The sequence below is a fragment of the Arachis hypogaea genome, chromosome 15 (assembly GCF_003086295.3).
Source record: "Arachis hypogaea cultivar Tifrunner chromosome 15, arahy.Tifrunner.gnm2.J5K5, whole genome shotgun sequence".
Taxonomy (NCBI): Eukaryota; Viridiplantae; Streptophyta; class Magnoliopsida; order Fabales; family Fabaceae; genus Arachis; species Arachis hypogaea.
Window position 1 is genome coordinate 75,450,631 of NC_092050.1, and position 25,165 is coordinate 75,475,795.

At 37.6% G+C, this 25,165-nt stretch overlaps 1 protein-coding gene and 1 non-coding gene across 2 annotated transcripts; both read left to right on the plus strand.

The window, feature by feature from the left end:
* Nucleotides 1–210: 210 nt before the first annotated feature.
* On the plus strand, nt 211–20,963 carry LOC112747034 (uncharacterized). The gene is made up of 5 exons (XM_025795107.3): nt 211–371; nt 513–605; nt 705–812; nt 925–1,300; nt 20,932–20,963. Exons 2-5 carry the CDS (start codon nt 567–569, stop codon nt 20,961–20,963), a joined length of 555 nt encoding a protein of 184 aa, XP_025650892.2. The 5' UTR covers nt 211–371; nt 513–566.
* On the plus strand, nt 15,997–16,104 carry LOC112752635 (small nucleolar RNA R71). The gene has a single exon (XR_003177062.1). It is a non-coding gene; the product is annotated as a small nucleolar RNA R71 (small nucleolar RNA).
* Nucleotides 20,964–25,165: the final 4,202 nt, after the last annotated feature.

The following is a 25,165-nucleotide window of genomic DNA, read 5'->3' on the forward strand; positions in this document are numbered from 1 at the left end:
TTTCTTCACATTCACATCAACCCTCTTTATACTTTGCATTAACTAGCAACCACTTTTTGTATAAAAGAAATATAAGTTTATTCATGTTTTTCAATTGGTGTTACCACAATTATTTAAATTGTATTAAAGTTTATGAAAATTGAAAACAAAATTATGGGTTAGGACTTTGGAGTACAGGAGTATAAATAGCACAGCAAGATGAGTGGATTTTAGTAGCAGTAGAGAAAATAAAAAAAATATAAGAGAGAATTAAAAAAGAGCATTTCGTGAAGTACAACACAAAGAAAGAAATGATAAAGAACCGACCATTAGAGATTCTCGAGGTTCAATTTCGCATACTAATTCGGTATTGGAGTCTTCCGGCCATCAAGGTAATATTGCCTTTTATTTCTTCCTATACCATCAAGCATACTATCATTGATTCTTCATGTTCCTAAACTTAGGTGTTTTGAAGAAATTTGACATGATATCTTGTAAGAATAATAATCTCTCTTCTTCATGTTTATATTTAGGCTATCTTTGCTAAGAATACTGAAAATAGGTCAACACAAACATGTCCTCATTGAATGGGATCCACAAATTTTGGAATACTACGTAAGCAGCTGGTAATATAACTTATTCTTTGTGATTTCTCTTTTATATATATTCATGGTGTAGTTGCCTAGCTAGTATGCTTCATGTAAACTTTTCTCTATGTACTCTAGCGCGACTCTAAAGAGAACAGTGAAAAACCATCAAGGGCTGAAGTTTTCATAGCAACTCGCACAAGTAAAAAAAGAAAAGAAATTGATGTTAAAACACAAGCCACAATTGTGAGTTGTTTGTATTTGTATTTTGGATATGTACAATATAAATTCTGATGTGATTTCTATCTAAATTGAGTTAATGTGACTTTGTATTTTATTGGTTGTTGCTTTTTGATAGATTGAACTTCAGAACCCCTTAGAAGCAGGAGAAAATAAAGAGGATGCATTTGTAGGAGTGTTAGGAAAGGACCAACCAGGTCGAGTTCGTTGTTATGGGGCTTCGATTACAAGAAGCTCTCTTAAAAAGGATGAGGAGATTCGCCATATAAAAGTTGAATATAACGCTAAGGTCTCATCATTAGAGAAGAAAATGGATGGTGTATGTGGTTTATTAAAGGTATTGGTGCACCAACTCAACCTTGGAATGAGCGATGAAGAGGTAGCATCCTTAGTTCAAGTTGCTCAAGATTCTCCTTTGGATACCTCAAGTAGTAGAGCAAGAAATACTCCCCGCTCCTCTGAATCAACTCACATTCCACACAAAGATGATGTAAGTAATCTTTTCCATTTTATTGTCATAGAGATACTAATAAAAAGAAAAAAAAAACAATGGTCACTGTCCTATTCTTAGCTAAAATTATAATATTTTTATTAATAAAAATGTTGGAATATAACCAAGGTCTTCAATTTTGTTTGTTGTTGCTGAATTCAAACTTGGAAGGTTTGGTGCACGAAATTGTGATCTCAGGCAACGGTGCCAAAAACTCTGTACGCACGTCTTAATAAATCGTTTTTTTATTCACAACTTCGATACAACTAACCAGCAAGTGCACTGGGTCGTCCAAGTAATAAACCTTACGTGAGTAAGGGTCGATCCCACAGAGATTGTTGGTATGAAGCAAGCTATGGTCATCTTGTAGATCTCAGTCAGGCGGATATCAAATGGTTATGGAGTTTTTGAAAATAATAATAAATAAACAGAGAATAAAGATAGAAATACTTATGTATATCATTGGTGAGAATTTCAGATAAACGTATAGAGATGCTTTCGTCCCTCTGAACTTCTGCTTTTCTGCTGTCTTCATCCAATCAGTCCTACTCCTTTCCATGGCTAATCATCTGGAGGCATCACCGTGGTCAATGGTTGCATCCTATCCTCTTGTGAAAATGGTCCAAATGCTCTGTCACAGCACGGCTAATCATCTGAGGTTCTCGATCATACTGGAATAGGATTCACCCTCCTTTTGGGTCTGTCACTACGCCCAGCACTCGCGAGTTTGAAGTTCGTCACAGTCATTCAATTCCAGAGTCCTACTCGGAATACCACAGACAAGGTTTAGACTTTCCGGACTCTCATGAATGCCGCCATCAATCTAGCTTATACCACGAAGATTCTGACTAAGAGATCCAAGAGATATTCATTCAATCGAAGGTAGAACGGAAGTGGTTGTCAGGCACGCGTTCATAGGGAATGATGATGATTGTCACGTTCATCACATTCATGTTGAAGTGCGAATGAATATCTTAGAAATGAAATAAGTTGAATTGAATATAAAACAGTAGTACTTTGCATTAATTCATGGGGAACAGCAGAGCTCCACACCTTAATCTATGGAGTGCAGAAACTCTACCGTTGAAACATACATAAGTGAATACAGGGTAAGCATGGCCGAGTGGCCAGCCTCCCATGGAGGTCTAGAGATCTAAAAATGATCAAAAGATGATCCCCCGATCATAAGATGTCTAATACAATAGTAAAAAGTCCTATTTATACTAAACTAGTTACTAGGGTTTACAGAAGTAAGTAATTGATGCATAAATCCACTTCCGGGGCCCACTTGGTGTGTGCTTGGGCTGAGCTTGAATGTTACACGTGAAGAGGCTCTTTCTGGAGTTGAACGCCAGGTTGTAACGTGTTTCTGGCGTTCAACTCTGGTTCGTGACGTGTTTCTGGCGTTTAACTCCAGACTGCAGCATAGAACTGGCGTTCAACGCCCTTTTGCATCATCTAAACTCGGCCAAAGTATGGACTATTATATATTGCTGGAAAGCCTTGGATGTCTACTTTCCAACGCAATTGGAAGCGCGCCATTTTGAGTTCTGTAGCTCCAGAAAATACACTTTGAGTGCAGGGAGGTCAGAATCCAACAGCATCAGCATTCCTTCTTCAACCTCTGAATCTGATTTTTGCTCAAGTCCCTCAATTTCAGCCAGAAAATTCCTGAAATCATAGAAAAATACACAAACTCATAGTAAAGTCCAGAAATGTGAATTTAACATAAAAACTAATGAAAACATCCCTAAAAGTAACTAGATCCTACTAAAAACATACTAAAAACAATGCCAAAAAGCGTATAAATTATCCGCTCATCACAACACCAAACTTAAATTGTTGCTTGTCCTCAAGCAACTAAAAATCAAATAGGATAAAAAGAAGAGAATATACTCTAAATTCCAAACTATCAATGAAACATAGCTCCAATCAGATGAGCGGGACTTGTAGCTTTTTGCCTCTTGAATAGTTTTGGCATCTCACTTTATCCATTGAGGTTCAGAATGATTGGCATCTATTCGGAACTCAGAGTTCAGATAGTGTTATTGATTCTCCTAGTTCAGTATTTTGATTCTTGAACACAGCTACTTTATGAGTCTTGGCCGTGGTCCTAAGCACTTTGTTTTCCAGTATTACCACCGGATACATAAATGCCACAAACACATAATTGGGTGAACCTTTTCAGATTGTGACTCAGCTTTGCTAAAGTCCCCAATTAGAGGTGTCCAGGGTTCTTAAGCACACTCTTCTTTTGCTTTGGACCTTGACTTTAACCGCTCAGTCTCAAGTTTTTACTTGACACCTTCACGCCACAAGCACATGGTTAGGGACAACTTGTTTTAGCCGCTTAGGCCAGGATTTTATTCCTTTAGGCCCTCCTATCTACTGATGCTCAAAGCCTTGGGATCCTTTTTATTTGCCCTTGCCTTTTGGTTTTAAGGGCTATTGGCTTTTTGCTCTTGCCTTTTGGTTTTAAGAGCTTTGGCTTTTTCTGCTTGCTTTTTCTTTTTCTTTGTATTTTTTTCGCTATTTTTTTTTTCTGCAAGCTTTGTTCTTTGCTGCTTTTTCTTGCTTCAAGAATCATTTTTATGATTTTTCAGATTATCAAATAACATGTCTCCTCGTCATCATTCTTTCAAGAGCCAACATATTTAACATTCTTAAACAACAACTTCAAAAGACATATGCACTGTTCAAGCATTCATTCAGAAAACAAAAAGTATGGTCACCACATCAATATAATTAAACTAAGTTCAAGGATAAATTCGAAACTCATGTACTTCTTGTTCTTTTGAATTAAAACATTTTTTTATTTAAGAGAGGTGATGGATTCATAGGACATTCATAACTTTAAGACATAGTTACTAAATACTAATGATCATGTAATAAGACACAAACATGGATAAGCACTTAACATAAAAAAAACGAAAAACAAAGAATGTAAGAACAAGGAATGAATCCACCTTAGTGATGGTGGCGTTTCCTTCTTGAGGAACCAATGATTTCTTTGAGCTCTTTTATGTCTCTTCCTTGTCTTTGTTGCTCCTCCCTCATTGCTTTTTGATCTTCTCTAATTTCATGAAGGATGATGGAGTGCTCTTGATGTTCCACCCTTAATTGTCCCATGTTGGAACTTAATTCTCCTAGGGAGGTGTTGATTTGCTTCCAATAGTTTTGTGGAGGAAAATGCATTTTAGGCATCTCCGGAATCTCATGGTGATGAGCTTTATGCGTCTCTTGAGCTCCATGAATGGGCTCTCTTGTTTGCTCCATCCTTTTCTTAGTGATGGGCTTCTCTTCCTCAATGGGAATGTCTCCTTCTATGTCAATTCCAGCCGAATTGCATAGATGGCAAATGAGGTGAGGAAAAGCTAACCTTGCCATAGTGGAGGACTTGTTAGCCACCTTGTAGAGTTCTTGAGGTATAATCTCATGAACCTCTGATAAACCCCGTTTTGATGGTTTATCTTGTATTGATTTTAAGAGATTTTATCACCTTTTACCCATATTTATTCAATGAAATAGCATGGTTTTGTGATTGTCTCCCTATTTGTTCTTAGATGTGAAAACATGCTTTTAGACCCTTAATTTGATGGTTTTAATCTCCCTTTGATTCCATTAGATGCCTTGATGTGTTTGTTAGTGATTTCAGATTGAAAAGGTTAGGAATGGATCAAAGGAGTGAAGAGAAAAGCATGCAAAGTGGAGAAATCATGAAAAGTCAAAGAAGTTGAACTCGCCCATGGACGCGCGCGCGCACCTGGCGCTTGCACGCACCTGCGAATCACCCCATGGACGCGTACGCGTGCTGTGCGCGTACGCGTCGGTGCTGGTTTATGATTTTTTAATGAAAACGTGGCCAACGAATTCTGAAGGGTTGTGGGGCCAATCTCAACCAACTTTGGCGCCTAAACTGCTATTTAAAGCCAAGGATTGAAGAGCAAAGGGGGATTCCAATCATACACACTCATTAGGATTAGTGAGAGTTAGTTTCTAGAGAGAGAAGCTCTCACTTCTCTCTAGAATTAGGATTAGGTTTAGTTCAATAATCTTAGATCTAGATTTTAATTCATGCTTTCATCTCCTTCTACCTCTCAATTTTTTGTTGTTACATTCATTCTTCTTCCATTCTTTTGTTGTAATTTCCTTTATGTTGTTCTTATGTTTTGTTGTAGATCTACTATTGTTCCTTCCATTTTCTTTCAATTCTATAGGAGGTAATTCATGTAGATCTTGTTTCCTTTAATTGTTGTTGTTAATTCTTTGCAATAATTGCTGTTAGATTTTGTTCTTGTTGTTGATTTACTATGCTTTCCTTTTATGCCTTCCAAGTGTTTGATGAAATGCTTGGTTGGATTTTAGAGTAGAGTTTTATGTTCTTGGCTTGGAAAGGTAACTTAGGAACTCTTGAGTTACTAATGTCCAAGTAATTGATGATTGGGATCCATTGACTCTAGTTCTCACTAATTGAATTAGTGGAGAGTTAGGACTTATGGACTAGGATTGATATAGCTCATTTGACTTTCCTTTACTACTAGTTAGAGGATGATTTAATGAGATTAATCCTTGCCAATTCTCATATTGTGGTCAGTGATTAGGATAGAGATCCTTGACCACCAACCCTTGCCAAGACCTTTTTAGGCCTTAGTTTACTTTCTTGCCATTTATTTTTCACGTTTCTTATTAAAACCCCAAAAATAACTCACAACCAATAACAAAACACTTCATTACAATTCCTAGGGAGAACGACCCGAGGTTTGAATACTTCGGTTATTAATTTTAGGGGTTTGTTACTTATGACAAACAATCTTTTGTATGAAAAGATTATTGTTGGTTTAGAAACTATACTTGCAACGAGAATTCATTTGTGAAATTCTAAATCGTCAAAAATCTGCTCATCAAAATGGCGCCGTTGCCGGGGAATTGCAATGGTGTTATGTTATTGGTTATTGTATATATGTGAATAGTGTGAATATGTTTGCTTTTGTTAGCTCTTGCTATCAACATTTTGTTATCATTTTCTTATCATTTTGTTATCATTTTCTTGCTTCTTATTTGATTTTGTTTTCATTTTCTTCTTGCTATCATGAATTCTCACCTTGGCTATGAGTTTGGTTATCAACATGTTGTAGAAAATGAGGACTATAATGAAGATGTGTATCAAGAATGGGATGACCAAAGGTGGAAGGAGCCATATGCATATGATCAATCTTCATGGCAACAACCTCCACCAATGCACTATGAAGAAGAGCCATTCTATGATGCATACCAATCCAATGGCTATGGTGAATCACCTTGTGACTTTCAAGAACCACCATCATATGCCTATGAACCATACCCTCAACATAAATTTCAACCATACTCACAAGCCCCTTCTTACCAACCACCTTCATATGACCCTAATACATACCCATCCTACCAACAACCATATGAGCCATATGAACCACATATAGAGCCACCACCATTCCAACATCAATATTTTCAAGAGCCACCTCCTCCACATTATTACCAAGATGAACCACCTCCAATATATGAAAATTTTTAACCACAAGATGAATACTACTTTCCACCACAACCTCCCATGGAAGAATACTCATGTCCTTCAATCCAAGAGCCACATGATCCTAATCATATTATCCAAGAGGAACAAGAGTCAAGGGATCATCTCAAGGAAGCATTGGATCAATTTCAAGCAACCATGGAGTGTGTTGTGCAACAAGTGGAAAGAATGGAAAACATAGAACTACCACAATTCTACCAAGAAGAACCACCTTCCTATTATGAACCCTTTTCCCAAAATGATGAACCCTTCCACCCACCCCAATCTCTAATGGATGAAACCCTTGGTGTTCTTGTTCAAGGGCAAGAAGAGATGAAGAGGGATGTGCAAAATTTCATGACCGCCTTGGATGCGGTAACAAATCGATTAGCCTCCCAATGCTTGAACACTCAAGGAACTCCCATGGCTACATGTGGAGAATCAAATGAAGAACATAGCATGAAGGAGAGATTGGAAACTCCGGTGGAAAATGAGGGAAGTTGCTTTGTATTGGAACAATTGGAGGAAGCTTTAATTGTTGAAGACAAGGAAGAAGTGGTAGAAGACTTAGGAGATGCGGAGCCTCCATGGGAACATAGAGTTGAAGAAAACCCCTCCAAGATGATTGAAATTGATGCTAGCGAGGAAAGTGCACACCTTCCAAGGCATATTCCTTATGAAGAATTGGATGGGATAGAGCAAGCATTGAGTTCCCTTGGTGATGGAGATCAAGCATCAAGTCTTAGTGGTGAAGAATCCTTTGAACATGAAGAACTTTCCCCCATTGGATTTGATAGCAATATGGAGGTAAATCTCTCTCGTCCTCCCATTTGTGATTTGAGTAAGGGAAAAGGTTTAGATAAAATTGTTGAACAAAGGATTGAAAGTAAGAGATCTTGTGAAGAGGTGGAAGTCCTTAGAAAAAGGAGGATGGGAATTGAATACGTTTTATCAAGACCTTTGGAATCACCTTTGCCTAGGTTGCCATCTACACCTTCATTTGAGTGGTTGAAACTCATTTCTATTAGCTTTATTATCCCACTTGAATATGGTTTACTTGAAACGGATGGCCAACTTAGGATGCTTTGTGGGATGAAGCGTAAAAGAAAGATGTTTCGTGGTTGGCGTTGCAAATCAAGGCTCATTATGGTTGATGCATCAAACATGAGATATAAAGGTTGGAGTAGTGCTCACCTAGATGAGTCTAGGAGGATAGTTTGGTGCCTTCATGAGAATTCATCTCTCTTGCCACCCGGAGGAAATCACCATGATCAACTCAAGGACGGGTGTGAAAACAAAGTGTGGGATCCCGGATCGCACAAGGAAAACCAACTTTGGGAGCCTACGGTTTGTGAAGAACTCCATCAAAGCTTGAAGTTATTAACTTTGAATGATGAAGCACAATGGAAGTCCAAGCATTGGTGGATGTTCAAGGATGGATTCAAGCACAAGCCACCTTGATGAGGAGCTCCCCATAAGTCCAACTTAAGGACAATAAACAAAAGTGCTAGGTGGGAGACACCCCACCATGGTAAAATCCTTTTATTTTCTCTTTTGTATATATTGGTAGAATTAGTTTAATTTCATGTTTTGTTTAGTTAGTTGAGTATGTTTGGTAGTTTAAGTATGTTAAATAAGGTTTTATGGTGTTTTGGTAGCTGTTTGGAGGTTTGGAATGCTTGGATTGGTGCAAAAACATAGAAAAAAATTTTGAAAAACAGAGCCCCATCCACGCGTACGCGTACATGGCGCGTACGCGCACTTCCAGCATTTTCGACCATCCACGCGCGCGCGCCATGCGTGCGTACGCGTGGATTGAGAAGTTCCAACCTCCATACATTTTCCAGAGAGTTGTGCCTGCGCCGCGCCAACGTTGTGCCTCTGGCACAAACCCCACTTGCGTACACGCACACATGACGCGTACGCGCCACTCTTAAAATAAGCCAACGACGCGCGCGCGCCATGCGTGCGTACGCGTGGATACCCTTTCTCCCATCCACTTCTTTTCTTCTCCTCTTTCCAATTCTTTCCTTCTCCTTTTTTCTTCCCTTCTCCTACCCCTCATCCAACACTTCCAAACACCATCGATAACCATTTATTTTAGTTTGGTTGTTAGTTAGTTAGTTAGTTAATTAGTTAGTTAGTTAGTTGATTAGTTAGTTTTAGTTTAGTTTTCATTTTATTTTCTCTCTTTTCATCATAAGTGTTGGAGTATTGACTTTGTTTACTATACATTGCTATATCCCTTTTTGCCTAAATGCTATTTTAGCATGAATGTTTTTAGATAATCTTTGTTGGATTCTATGATTGAGGTTATATTTTGCTACTTGGTTTTGAGTTTTTCATGCATACCTTTTGAAAATACAAAGTCATGAGAATTACCTTCGAGTTTGTAACTCTTCTTGAATTGCATGATTTGGCCACCATGTAATTTGAATCCTTTTCCTTAATTAGGCAACCTCTTGATGGATGATGTTGTGCATTTACCTTAATGCATTATATTTTATGATCATATGCATCCATATGTGTTTGACTTGAATGCTTTCATGCTTCTCTAATACTTGTTTTACCTTACAAGTTTACTCAAAGCATCTCAAGCACACTAGGGTAAATGATGTGCATGCTTCTTTTGTGACATAACTTTTAGGCTAATGTGTGTTCTAAAAGGCGCCTAATTTAGAATTCACACACCTATTTGTCATTAATGTCACACTAATTCACTCACTCATTCCTAGTGATTCTTACCTCATTCCAACAATATATGCTTCCTTGCTTTTATATCTTCTCAACTTATGGTGTTATATTTTTGTCTTTCATGACGAATGCACCACAAGCAATAACGGAAGCAAGACTAAGAACACATAGCAATCCGGAGAGTCGCCGTACCCCCTTGCTCATCTTTGAGTGCACCGAGGATGGTGCAAACTTTTAAGTGTGGGGAGGTCGTCCGACCGATCGGCGATCTTGGGTGACAAATTTATAATTCCAATACTTTTGCATTTCATTCTAGGATTTTAGGATTTTTACTTGCATTTTCTATTTTTTCATATGTATACACAATAAGCTTAGTCAAAATAATGAGAATTTTTCAAGATTTCTATCTATAGGGCATCTCAATTGATTTGAGTGAAAACCTTTCATAGAACTTGCTTGAATTATATATATTGTGGATCATGTTTTTGAGCTAAGAACACAAGCAAATGAGATTTGAGCCTAATGGTGTGGTTACATCTTATAACCATTTATTTTTCCTTCTTGTGTGCATTATTCTCTTTCTATGATTGTAATCCTTGATTTGTTTGATTCTTTATGTCCATTATTTTGTGTATTCATGCATTTATATGATTGAGGCCATCATTTCATTAGCTCACTTACCCAAATGGCCTTACCTTTTATCTTCCTTTGTTAGCCAAATTTGAGCCTACGCTTAACCCCTTATTCTTTAATTTAGCACATTACTAGCCTTAAAGCGAAAAACAATAAATGTCCTTAATTTGAATCTTTGATTAGCTTAGGCTAGTGTGTGTGAGTATCATTCAAGTGTGGGAACCTTGGGACATTGGGTGAATAAAAGGATAGTTTTGTATTGTTATTGAAAATATTGGGAATTGGGTACATACTCATGTATTGATCAAATGTAAAACCTTATGCATTGATGTTCTCGTATAAAAAAGAAAAGAATGAGAAAAAAACAAAAGAAGAAAAGAAAAAAAAAGAAAAGAAAAAAAATAATATGGAAAAGAAAAAAAATTTAGAAAAAGAAAAAAAAAACAAAAGAAGAAAAAAAGAAAGAAATAAAAAGGGGACAAAATGCCCCAAATCAAAGTATAGCTCAATAAAATCAATGCATAAGTGTTGTGAAATGAAAAGAGATGCATGAGTATGTGAAAAAGTGAGTAGAATGGGTAGTTAGGTTAGAAATTAAATTGCATAGGTTGTCATAGGTTAGGTGGGAAGTCTAGGTTAATCAAAGATTCAAATTTCAAGTCCACTTGACCAAATATGCATCCTACCTTGACCCTAGCCCCATTACAACCAAAGAAAAGACCTCATGATATATGTATGCATGCATGAAATATTTGTTGATTGTTAGATGAAAAACAAATCTTGGAAAGCATGATTAGGAGAGAATTGAGAGAATCAACCCTAAACACTTGAGCGAATAGAGTGCAAATACATCCGGTGAGGGTTTGATGCTCAATTACATGTTTTCACCTATGATCATCTCTTCATGCAAGTTTGTAAAAATATTTAATAACTCAATTCAATTGTGGATTAGACTTGCTAGTCCTTAGCCCTTGTGCATATACGCTTCTTGGGAATTTATTTATTTTGACCAAGCAATTGCATTCATGTAGATAGTTGCATATAGGTAGATTGCAATTAGTTAGTTTCCATTAAATAAATGCCATACCCTTACTTCATTCTTGGTTTAAGCATGAGGACATGCTTGGTTTAAGTGTGGGGAGGTTGATAAACCCCGTTTTGACGGTTTATCTTGTATTGATTTTAAGAGATTTTATCACTTTTTACCCACATTTATTCAATGAAATAGCATGGTTTTATGATTGTCTCCCTATTTGTGCTTAGATGTGAAAACATGCTTTTAGACCCTTAATTTGATGGTTTTAATCTCCCTTTGATTCCATTATATGCCTTGATGTGTTTGTTAGTGATTTCAGATTGAAAAGGCTAGGAATGGATCAAAGGAGTGAAGAGGAAAGCATGCAAAGTGGAGAAATCATGAAAAGTCAAAGAAGTTGAACTCGCCCATGGACGCGCGCGCGCACCTGGCGCTTGCACGCACCTGCGAATCACCCCATGGACGCGTACGCGTGCTGTGCGCGTACGCGTCGGTGCTGGTTTATGATTTTTTAATGAAAACGTGGCCAACGAATCCTGAAGGGTTGTGGGGCCAATCTCAACCAACTTTGGCGCCTAAACTGCTATTTAAAGCCAAGGATTGAAGAGCAAAGGGGGATTCCAATCATACACACTCATTAGGATTAGTGAGAGTTAGTTTCTAGAGAGAGAAGCTCTCACTTCTCTCTAGAATTAGGATTAGGTTTAGTTCAATAATCTTAGATCTAGATTTTAATTCATGCTTTCATCTCCTTCTACCTCTCAATTTTTTGTTGTTACATTCATTCTTCTTCCATTCTTTTGTTGTAATTTCCTTTATGTTGTTCTTATGTTTTGTTGTAGATCTACTATTGTTCCTTTCATTTTCTTTCAATTCTATAGGAGGTAATTCATGTAGATCTTGTTTTCTTTAATTGTTGTTGTTAATTCTTTGCAATAATTGCTGTTAGATTTTGTTCTTGTTGTTGATTTACTATGCTTTCCTTTTATACCTTCCAAGTGTTTGATGAAATGCTTGGTTGGATTTTAGAGTAGAGTTTTATGTTCTTGGCTTGGAAAGGTAACTTAGGAACTCTTGAGTTACTAATGTCCAAGTAATTGATGATTGGGATCCATTGACTCTAGTTCTCACTAATTGAATTAGTGGAGAGTTAGGACTTATGGACTAGGATTGATATAGCTCATTTGACTTTCCTTTACTACTAGTTAGAGGATGATTTAATGAGATTAATCCTTGCCAATTCTCATATTGTGGTCAGTGATTAGGATAGAGATCCTTGACCACCAACCCTTGCCAAGACCTTTTTAGGCCTTAGTTTACTTTCTTGCCATTTATTTTTCATATTTCTTATTAAAACCCCAAAAATAACTCACAACCAATAACAAAACACTTCATTACAATTCCTAGGGAGAACGACCCGAGGTTTGAATACTTCGGTTATTAATTTTAGGGGTTTGTTACTTATGACAAACAATCTTTTGTATGAAAAGATTATTGTTGGTTTAGAAACTATACTTGCAACGAGAATTCATTTGTGAAATTCTAAACCGTCAAAAATCTGCTCATCAAAATGCCTCCACCTCTTCTCCAATCATGATGCTATGGATCATGATGGCCCGGTCTATAGTAACTTCAGACCGGTTGCTAGTGGGAATGATTGAGCGTTGAATGAACTCCAACCATCCTCTAGCTACAGGCTTAAGGTCCAATCTTCTCAGTTGAACCGGTTTGCCTTTTGAGTCAATCTTCCATTGAGCTCCTTCCACACATATGTCCATGAGGACTTGGTCCAACCTTTGATCAAAGTTGACTCTCCTTGTGTAGGGGCGTGCGTTCTCTTCCATCATTGGCAAGTTGAACGCCAACCTTACATTTTCCGGACTAAAATCTAAGTAATTCCCCCGAACCATGGTGAGATAATTCTTTGGGTTCGGGTTCTTACTTTGATCATGGTTCCTTGTGATCCATACATTAGCATAGAACTCTTGAACCATTAGAATTCCGACTTGTTAGATGGGGTTTGTCAGAACTTCCCAACCTCTTCTATGGATCTCATGTTGGATCTCTGGATACTCATTTCTCTTGAGTTTGAAAGGGACCTCGGGGATCACCTTCTTCTTGGCCACAACATCATAGAAGTGGTCTTGATGAGCTTTGGAGATGAATCTTTCCATCTCCCATGACTCGGAGGTGGAAGCTTTTGTCTTCCCTTTCCCTTTTCTAGAGGATTCTCCGGTCTTGGGTGCCATCAATGGTAATGGAAAAACAAAAAGCTTATGCTTTTACCACACCAAACTTAGAATATTGCTTGCCCTCGAGCAAGAGAAGAAAGAATAGATGAAGAAGAAGAAGAAAATATGGAGGAGAGGAGGGAAAGGTGTATTCGGCCAAGAAGAGAAGAGAGGGCTGTGTTGTGTGAAAATGAGGAAGAATGGAGGGCTTTATATAGGGAGGGGGGGTTAATTTCGGCCATATAGGGTGGGTTTGGGTGGGAAATTGATTTTGAATTTTGAAGGTAGGTGGAGTTTATGAGGTAGGTTTATGGGGAAGAGTGGATGGATGTGAGTGGTGAAGTAGTGATAGGGAAGAGAGTGAGTGGAGGTAGGTGGGGATCCTGTGGGGTCCACAGATGCTGAGTTGATCCTGTGGGGTCCACAGATCCTGAGGTGTCAAGGATTTGCATCCCTGCACCCATTAGGCATGTAAAATGCCTTTGCATGCAATTCTGGCGTTTAAACGCCAAACTGATGCTTGTTCTGGGCGTTCAACGCCCAGATGCAGCATATTTCTGGCGTTGAACGCCAGCCAGATGCTTGTTTCTGGCGTTCAGCGCCAACTCTTCTTTACTGTGCATTTCTGGCGTCTGGACGCCAGGATGCTGCTTGTTTCTGGCGTTCAACGCCAGATCCATGCTCTGTTCTGGCGTTGAACGCCAGCCAGATGCTCCTTACTGGCGTTTAAACGCCAGTAAGATCCTCCTCTAGGGTGTGATTTTTCTTCTGCTATTTTTGATTCTGTTTTTAATTTTTTGATTTATTTTGTGACTCCACATGATCATGAACCTATAAGGACATATAACTAATAAAAATATAATTAAATAAAAATTGGGTTGCCTCCCAACAAGCGCTTCTTTAATGTCAATAGCTTGACAGTGGGCTCTCATGGAGCCTCACAGATGTTTAGAGCATTGTTGAGACTCCCCAACATCAAACTTAGAATTTGGTTGTGGCCTCCCAACACCAAACTTAGAGTTTGACTGTGGGGGCTCTGGTTGACTCTGTTTTGAGAGAAGCTTACTGTGCCTCTTTTTCATGTTTACAGAAGGATGTCCTTGAGTTTTAAACTCAAGGGAGTCCTCATTCAATTGAAGGACTAGTTCACCTCTGTTAACATCAATCACAGCTCTTGCTGTGGCTAGGAAGGGTCTTCCAAGGATGATGGATTCATCCTCATCCTTCCCAGTATTTAGGATTATGAAATCAGCAGGGATGTAAAGGCCTTCAACCTTTACTAATATGTCCTCTACTTGTCCATAAGCCTATTTTTTGGAATTGTCTACCATCTCTAATGAGATTTTAGCAGCTTGTACCTCAAAGATTCCCAGTTTCTCCATTACAGAGAGTGGCATGAGGTTTATTCCTGACCCCAGGTCACATAGAGCCTTCTCAAAGGTCATGGTGCCTATGGTACAAGGTATCAGGAACTTTCCAGGATCCTGTTTCTTCTGGGGCAGTCTCAGTTGATCCAATGCATTTTGTTCATTGGTGAACAAGGGAGGTTCATCTCCCCAAGTCTCTTTACCAAATAAATTGGCATTCAGCTTCATGATTGCACCAAGGTACTTGGCAACTTGTTCTTCAGTGACATCTTCATTCTCTTCAGAAGAGGAGTACTCTTCATTCTCTATGGTCTCTAGATGAGCCTCAGATTCCTTTGGTTCCTCAAAGGGAAACTCCTTATTGATCACTGGACGTCCCAGGAGGTCTTCCTCCTTGGGATTCACGTCCTCCCCTTCCTCTTTGGATTCGGCCATGATGGTTATATCAATGGCCTTGCACTCTCCTTTTGGATTTTCTTCTGTATTGCTTGGGAGAGTACTAGGAGGGATTTCAGTGATCCTTTTACTCAGCTGGCCCACTTGTGTCTCCAAATTTCTAATGGAGGACCTTGTTTCATTCATGAAACTTACAGTGGCCTTAGATAGATCAGAGACTAAGTTTGCTAAATTAGAGGTATTTTGTTCAGAGTTCTCTGTCTGTTGCTGAGTGGATGATGGAAAAGGTTTACTATTGTTAAACCTATTTCTTCCACCATTATTAAAGCCTTGTTGAGGCTTTTGTTGATCCTTCCATGAGAGATTTGGATGATTTCTCCATGAGTGGTTATAGGTGTTTCCATAAGGTTCACCCATATAATTCACCTCTGCTATTGCAGGGTTCTCAGGATCATAAGCTTATTCTCCAGAAGATGCCTCTTGAGTACTGTTGGATGCAGCTTGCATTCCATTCAGACTCTGAGAAATCATATTGACTTGCTGAGTCAATATTTTATTCTGAGCCAATATGGCATTCAGAATATCAATTTCAAGAACTCCCTTCTTCTGAGGCGTCCCATTACTCACAGGATTCCTCTCAGAAGTGTACATGAACTGGTTTTTAGCAACCATGTCAATGAGTTCTTGAGCTTCTGCAGGTATTTTCTTTAGGTGAATGGATCCACCTGCAGAAGTATCCAATGACATCTTAGCTAATTCAGACAGACCATCATAGAATATATCCAGGATGGTCCATTCTGAAAGCATGTCAGAAGGACACTTTTTGGTCAGTTGCTTGTATCTCTCCCAAGCTTCATAAAGGGATTCACCTTCTTTCTGTCTGAAGGTTTGAACATCCACTCTAAGCTTGCTCAGCTTTTGAGGAGGAAAGAACTTGGCTAAGAAAGCCTTGACCAGCTTATCCCAAGAGTTCAGGCTATCCTTAGGTTGAGAATCCAACCATATTCTAGCTCTGTCTCTCACAGTAAAAGGGAAAAGCATGAGCCTGTAGACTTCAGGATCTACTCCATTAGTCTTTATAGTATCACAGATCTGCAAGAATTCAGTTAAGAACTGAAAAGGATCTTCAGATGGAAGTCCATGGAACTTGCAGTTCTGTTGCATCAGAGAAACTAATTGAGGTTTCAGCTCAAAATTGTTTGCTCCAATGGTGGGGATGGAGATGCTTCTTCCATGTAAATTAGAATTAGGTGCAGTAAAGTCACCAAGCATTCTCCTTGTATTATTATTATTTTCGGCTGCCATCTCCTCTTCCTGTTAGAAAATTTCTGAAAGGTGCTTGCTGGATTGTTGTAATTTAGCTTCTCTTAGTTTCCTCTTCAGAGTCATTTCAGGTTCTGGATCTGCTTCAATAAGAATGTTCTTGTCCTTGCTCCTGCTCATATGAAAAAGAGAGAACAGAAAAATAATAATAATAGGGATCCTTTTTGCCTAGGTATAGAGGCTCCCTTATGTGAGTAGAAGAAAAGAAGAAGAGAAAATCTGAACTCAGAGAGAGAGAGGGTTCGGATTTTTGGTGAGTGAGGGAGAGATGTTAGTAGATGAATAAATAAACAGAAGGAGATGAGAGAGAAGGATTTTCGAAAATTATTTTTGAAAAATGGTTAGTGATTTTCGAAAATTAAAAGAAGAAACAAATTAAAATTGAATTTTGAAACAATTAGTTAATTAAAAAGAATTTTTGAAAAAGAGGGAGATATTTTCGAAAATTAGAGAGAGAGAGAGTTAGTTAGGTAGTTTTGAAAAAGATAAGAAACAAACAAAAAGTTAGTTAGTTAGTTGAAACAAATTTTGAAAATCAATTTTTGAAAAGATAAGAAGATAATAAGTTAGAAAAGATATTTTAAAATAAAATTTTTGAAAAAGATAAGATAAGAAGATATTTTTGAAAAGATATGGTTGAAATTAGTTTTTGAAAAAGATTTGATTTTTAGAATCACAATTAATGACTTGATTCACAAGAAATCACAAGATATGATTCTAGAACTTAAAGTTTGAATCTTTCTTAGCAAGCAAGTAACAAACTTGAAATTTTTGAATCAAAACATTAATTGATGATGTTATTTTCGAAAATTAGGAGATAAAGATAAGAAAAAGATTTTTGAAAAATATTTTAAAAATTTTTGAAAATAAATAAGAAAAGTGAAAAAGATATGATTTTTGAAAAAGATTTTGAAAAAGATAAGATTTTTAAATTGAAAATTTGATTTGACTCATAAGAAACAACTAAGTTTTAAAAAGTTTTGAAAAAGTCAACTCAAATTTTCGAAATTTATGAGTGAAAAAAGGAAAGATATTTTTTTTTGATTTTTGAATTTTTAATGATGAAAGAGAAAAACATGAAAATGATGCAATGCATGAAAGTTTTGGATCAAAACAATGAATGCATGCAAGAATGCTATGAATGTCAAGATGAACACCAAGAACACTTTGAAGATTATGATGAACATCAAGAACATATTTTTGAAAAATTTTCAATGCAAAGAAAACATGCAAGACACCAAACTTAGAAATTTTTCATGTATAGACACTATGAATGCAAGAATGCATATGAAAAACAAGAAAAGACTCAAAACAAGAAAATATAAGGATCAAACAAGAAGACTGGCCAAGAACAACTTGAAGATCATGATGAATGAAATGCAAAGTATTTTTAGAAAAAAATGCAATTGACACCAAACTTGAAAGTGACTCAAGACTCAAACAAGAAACACAAGATATTTTTTATTTTTATGATTTTATGATTTTTTTTGGGTTTTTCGAAAATTAATGTGAAAAAGAAAAATAAGGATTCCAAAATTTTTAATATGAATTCCAGGAATCTTGCACTCTTAGTCTAAAGCTCCAATCTGAGGGTTAGACATGGCTTAATAGCCAGTCAAGCTTTAGCATGTAAATCAGGTGGATCAGGAACAACAGCAGGTGGATTAGCAACAACTGGCTTGCTCTTGATAATGTTGGGTTGGAAGCCCCAGTCCAAATAAATTTAGACATGGCTTTACAGCCAGTCAGGCTTCAACATGCTTCAAGAAACACTAGAATTCATTCTTAAAAAAATTTAGAATAATTTTTGAAAACAGATGAGAAATTTTTGAAAAAAAAATTTTTTTTTTGAAAACTTTTTTTTTGAAAATAAGAAGAAAATTACCCAATCTAAGCAACAAGATGAACCGTCAGTTGTCCAAACTCGAACAATCCCTGGCAACGGCACCAAAAACTTGGTGCACAAAATTGTGATCTCAGGCAACGGCGCCAAAAACTCTGTACGCACGTCTTAATAAATCGTTTTTTTATTCACAACTTCGATACAACTAACTAGCAAGTGCACTGGGTCGTCCAAGTAATAAACCTTACGTGAGTAAGGGTCGATCCCACGGAGATTGTTGGTATGAAGCAAGCTATGGTCATCTTGTAGATCTCAGTCAGGTGGATATCAAATGGTTATTGAGTTTTCGAAAATAATAATAAATAAACAGAGAATAAAGATAGAAATACTTATGTATATCATTGGTGAGAATTTCAGATAAACGTATAGAGATGCTTTCGTCCCTCTGAACTTCTGCTTTTCTGCTGTCTTCATCCAATCAGTCCTACTCCTTTCCATGACTAATCATCTGGAGGTATCACCGTGGTCAATGGCTGCATCCTATCCTCTTGTGAAAATGGTCCAAATGCTCTGTCACAGCACGGCTAATCATCTGAGGTTCTCGATCATACTGGAATAGGATTCACCCTCCTTTTGCGTTTGTCACTACGCCCAGCACTCGCGAGTTTGAAGTTCGTCACAGTCATTCAATCCCAGAGTCCTACTCGGAATACCACAGACAAGGTTTAGACTTTCCGAACTCTCATGAATGCCGCCATCAATCTAGCTTATACCACGAAGATTCTGACTAAGAGATCCAAGAGATACTCATTCAATCGAAGGTAGAATGGAAGTGGTTGTCAGGCACGCGTTCATAGGGAATGATGATGATTGTCACGTTCATCACATTCATGTTGAAGTGCGAATGAATATCTTAGAAACGAAATAAGTTGAATTGAATATAAAACAGTAGTACTTTGCATTAATTCATGGGGAACAGCAGAGCTCCACACCTTAATCTATGGAGTGCAGAAACTCTACCGTTGAAACATACATAAGTGAATACAGGGTAAGCATGGCCGAGTGGCCAGCCTCCCATGGAGGTCTAGAGATCTAAAAATGATCAAAAGATGATCCCCCGATCATAAGATGTCTAATACAATAGTAAAAAGTCCTATTTATACTAAACTAGTTACTAGGGTTTACAGAAGTAAGTAATTGATGCATAAATCTACTTTCGGGGCCCACTTGGTGTGTGCTTGGGCTGAGCTTGAAAGTTACACGTGCAGAGGCTCTTTCTGGAGTTGAACGCCAGGTTGTAACGTGTTTCTGGCGTTCAACTCTGGTTCGTGACGTGTTTCTGGCGTTTAACTCCAGACTGCAGTGTAGAACTGGCGTTCAACGCCCTTTTGCATCGTCTAAACTCGGCCAAAGTATGGACTATTATATATTGCTGGAAAGCCCTGGATGTCTACTTTCCAACGCAATTGGAAGCGCGCCATTTTGAGTTCTGTAGCTCCAGAAAATCCACTTTGAGTGCAGGGAGGTCAGAATCCAACAACATCAGCAGTCCTTCTTCAACCTCTGAATATGATTTTTGCTCAAGTCCCTCAATTTCAGCCAGAAAATACCTGAAATCACAGAAAAACACACAAACTCATAGTAAAGTCCAGAAATGTGAATTTAACATAAAAACTAATGAAAACATCCCTAAAAGTAACTAGATCCTACTAAAAACATACTAAAAACAATGCCAAAAAGCGTATAAATTATCCGCTCATCAAGGTTCTAATATGATTTTGAATAACTATGACTGGTAGAAAGAGTTAATTTTGTTAGAATTTTTGAAGAATGTTGGTAAGTATGCCAGGGTTGGGTCTATGCCAGGTTTTGATGTTGAGCAAGTGAAGTTTCCAAAGTGGCTTTGTAATGTCCAGTGGTGTTTTTGTGTAGTTTGATATGTCTTCAACGAATCTATCTGGAAATTTTATTTCTGATGAATTGATTTCTGGAACTATGATGTGGCTGTCTAAGTCGATTGTGGTTGAAATCCATCTAGTTTTCCCTCCCTTCTTAACTTGAACAACATTGGAAATTAAAGCTATATATGAAATTTTCAGAAAACGCGCCTACTGATTCACTAGTGAAAATAATGGCCCAGTGTTCATATCCCGTGTGAATTTGGTTGGATATTGACCCATTAATAAATTATCTCAACTTTCATAAGTGAACCCATCGTTTTGTTTCTTTTAGGTTTAGGCTTGGCTCAACAATAGAATATCAAACATTGGCTGAGGGAACATGAATGTTGTATCACATTTTCATTGATGCTAAGGTTAAAATCAGATTTATTTATTGAACAATAAGCTGTTGTTAATAAGTTTGATATCAAATTTAAAGCAGATTTTGAGAATCTTTGTGCATATTAGTGGATATATGTAGCAAAATTAAATATGATTGTTAGAATGATTTTATGTTACAAAAATTAAGTTTGATATCAAATCTGATTGTTAGCAAAATTAGTGGGCTGAAGTTTACTGCATCATCCATTTTTCATTTGTAGTTGTTTATTTGTGTTTTTTATTTTGCAGGGCACAGGTCAAAACAATTTAGCTCGCAATGATACATGAAGTTTTATATCTTGGGATGAAGTACAAGAAGACTTTGATTAGAAATTCGAATTCATGTATTAGGAATTCATAAGTAGTTATGACTTTGATTTTTGGTATTTTGTTAGTGCATGTTGTTATGTGATCACACACATATTTTGGTGAGTTATTTAGAGCATGTTGTTTTGTGATCATACACTTATTTTGGTGACAACTTTATAAAAGTTGGATTACTTGATTATTGGTCATTGACTAAATTTTAAAATTATCTATGAATTTATGTAAGGTTTTATTTATGAAGATTAAAAAGGAATTAGGTTACTGACCATCTTTTTCGCCACGCTTTAAAAGCATGGCCATATGGCCATATCTCTATCTACTGCCACGCTTATGGCCATATCTAATCTTTTCGCCACGCTTTTAAAGCGTGGCCATACCTCCTCTTGTTGCCACGCTTGTAAAAGCGTGGCCATATCTGCTCTATTGCCACGCTTTAAAAGCGTGGCCATAACTCCCACTTGCAGCCACGCTTTTAAAAGTGGCAATTTGTAAAAAAAGCGTGGCAAAAAAAAGCGTGGCGATAGAGCAACCACCACCCTTTCAGAGGTCACCCTTTCAAAAGCGTGGTGGTAGCTCAAAAAGCGTGGCAAAAAGCTATCGCCACGCTTTTTTCAGCTTTTCGCCAAGCTTTAAAAGCGTGGCAAAAGAGCTATTTTCTTGTAGTGCGTGTCGGTTTCCCTCTATGGCCACACTTTTTAAGCGTGACAAAAAAAAGGTGGCCAAATTTTTAATCATTGGCCACCCTCATAAAAGCGTGCCGATTTCCCTTTATCGCCACGCTTTTCAAGTGTGGCAGTAAAAAAGCGTGGCCAAATTTTAAATAAGTGGGAACCCTTGTAAAAGCATGCCGATTTCCCTCTATGGCCACGCTTTTTAAGCATGGCAAAAAAAGTGTGGCCAAATCACAAATCAGTGGCCACCCTCGCAAAAGCATGGCCATAGACCACTTTTGGGCACGCTTTAAAAGCGTGGCAAGAAAAAAGTGTGTCGACAAGCCTTTTTTCTTGTAGTGTTATTTTCTCTTTTCACTATGAATTCTCACCATTTTGGCTATGAGTTTGGTTCTAACTATGTTGTAGGAAGTGAGAACTTCAATGAGGGTTTGCATTAAGGATTCGAAAATCAAAGATGGCAGGAGCAGTATGCTTATAGACAACCTTCTTGGCAACAACCTCCTCCGGTTTCTTATGATTACAATCCGACCCATAATGCATACCAATCTAATGGACGTGCTCCTTCTATTTATGCAAGCTTCCTCTCCATCCTCTAAGCCATTCCTGCCCTATATAGCCTGAAAACACTTAACACACAGATCACGGCATTGAATGGTATAAAGGGGAATTAAAATACACAATTTAAAGGTTTAGGAAGAAAGTTTTCAACCATAGAACAAAATTGGGAACGAATTGTATGAATAAGTGTGTAAAGACTTGATATAGACAACTCAATTGAGCACAAGATAAACGATAAAATAGTGGTTTATCAAAGGTTCTCAAACTCCACCAACTGTAACTTCCTTTCGACTCCAACCCCAAATCCCGTGTTACATTCCTTTACGGCCCAATACGCCTTATGCTCTATCTCCACCGGGAGATGGCAAGCCTTCCCATAGACCAACCGGAATGGGCTTATACCAATCGGCATCTTGTAAGACATTCGGTAGGCCCAAAGTGCATCGCCGAGCTTTGAACTCCAATATTTTCTATGAGTCTTCACAATCTTTTCCAATATGTGCTTGATTTCCTGATTGGATACTTCGGCTTGGCCATTCGTTTGGGGGTGGTATGCCGTGGCCACTTTATGGATGATGCCATACTTCTTTATTAACCCTGTCATTATTTTGTTGCAAAAATACGAGCCTTGATCACTCACGATTGCTCGTGGTGATCCAAAGCGGCAAATAATGTTATTCCAAACAAAAGAAAGCACTACATTAGCATCATCGGTTCTAGTGGGGATTGCCTCCACCTACTTGGAAACATAGTCAACAGCAAGCAAAATGTACATGAAACCATTAGAATTTGGAAAAAGCCCCATAAAGTCAATACCTCAAATATAAAAAATTTTGCAAAACAACATTGTTTGTTGGGGCATCTCATTCTTCTTAGAGATATTTCCAAACCTAAGGTATTGCGGACAAGAGCTACAAAAGAAAGATGCTTCTTTGAAAAGTGTAGGCCACCAAAAGCCACAATCCAAGACCTTCCGAGTTGCTCTTTGAGGACCAAAATGGCCACCAACTATGGAAGAGTGGCAAGCCTCCAAGATAACTTGTTGCTCGGATTGTGGTATGCACCTTCGAATTACTTGATCGGCACCACATCTCCAAAAGTATGGGTCATCCCATACATAATATTTGGATTCGCTTTTAAGCTTATCCTTTTGATGTTGAGAGAAATCGGGAGGAAAGGTACGAGCAACCAAGTAATTGGCGATAGGTGCATACCAAAGGATAACTTCGGATATTGCTAGCAAGCTGATAAACCTCAATTTTGTGGTTTATCTTATTCTTAATTTGGGATATTTTATCACCTTTTCCCACATTTATTCAATGAAATAGCATGGTTTTGCAATTCTCCCTTGATTTGTGCTTAAATGTGAAAACATGCTTTTTAGGCCTTAAAATAGCTAAATTCAATTCACTTTAATTCTATTCGATGCCTTGATGTATTTGTTGAGTGATTTTAGGTTCATAGGAAAAGTATTAGATGGAAGAAGTGAGGAAAAAAGAATGCAAAGTGGGAGAACTCATGAAGAAATGAAGGAACCATAAAGCTGTCAAGTCCGACCTCTTCACACTCAATCGATGATAACTTGAGCTACAGAGATCCAAATGAAGAGAATCTAGTTGCGTTGGAAAGCTAACATCCAGGGCTTCGAAATGATATAAAATTTTCCATATGTTACTTCGCATTCAGGGGTGCGCACGCGCCATGTACGCATGCGCGCCGATGCTGCTCGTGCCCGACTAAAGTAAAATCGCCCCCAACGATTTTTGAAGTACTTTGGGTCCAACCCAATTCATTTCTAATGCTATTTCATGCAGAATTCAAGCTTGGGCAAGGGGGGAGCAATCGTTTCGTAGTATAGCATCATGTAGGTTAGTTTCTAGAGAGAGAAGCTCCCTCTTCTCTCTAGAATTAGGTTAGGTTAATCTCTTCTAGATTTAAGTCCAATTTCATGTTTTCATCTTGTTTCCTTTATGAATTCTTGCTTCTACTCTTTCATTCTCATGATTTGTAATGTTAATTTCTCTTTTATGTTCATGGATGCTCTTGTTGGATTTGATTTACTTTTAATGCAATTTAATGTTTGATGTTTCTTTATTGTTGATTTGAGTTGTTGATCTTGTTTCCTTGCAATTTGTAGTTTGTAGATTTTACTATTCTTGCACATTTACCATGCTTTCCATTTGTACCCACCAAATGTTTGACACAATGCTTGGTTGGGCTTTAGAGTAGATCTTGAGCATTCTTGGCTTGGAAAGAGTAATTAGGCAATCTTGAGTCATGAAAACCCAACTTATGTTGGTGATCTAGAGTTGTTAGCTAGTATTGTTTCCATTAACTCTAATCTTTTGCTAATCCAATTACTGAGTTGATTAGGACCTTTGGATTGAGATTAGCTAGTCTTATTAGACTTTCTCTCATGGAAGATAATATGATACCTTCTTCCAATGTTGGAGATGACGTAATGAGATAAATTCTTGTTTATATTTGTGACATGATTAATTAGTCTTGTTTGACTTTCTCCCTATGTGAAGATGATATGATACCTTCTTCCGTTTGTTGGAGTTGACTAGATAAGATGAATTAATCATTGCATGACTAGGATAGAAAGCCTATGTTCTCAACCCTTGCCATGAATGTCTCTCTCTTTATTACTTGCTTTCTCTTATTTACTTGCCCTCTTTAATTACTTGCTTAATTTACTTTTCTTGTCATTTATTCTTACTTGCCCCTTTATCAACCAAAACCCCCTTGTCCCTTCATAGCAAATAATCATACACTTCATTGTAATTCCTCGTGAGACGACCTGGAGTTCAAATACTTCGGTTAATTCTTATTTGGGGTTTGTATATGTGATAACCAAAATTTAATTTGATGCGAGAGTTTTTTGTTGGTTTGGAGCTATACTTGCAACGTAAATATTTTGT

Bases quoted from the DNA above. Each gene is read 5' to 3' on its own strand.
- LOC112747034 (XM_025795107.3), top strand. From the start codon at position 567: ATGGGATCCACAAATTTTGGAATACTACGTAAGCAGCTG. The intron at 813-924 runs GTGAGTTGTTTG...GCTTTTTGATAG, and splicing joins TTAAAACACAAGCCACAATT to ATTGAACTTCAGAACCCCTT. The intron at 1,301-20,931 runs GTAATCTTTTCC...TTTATTTTGCAG, and splicing joins TCCACACAAAGATGATGTAA to GGCACAGGTCAAAACAATTT.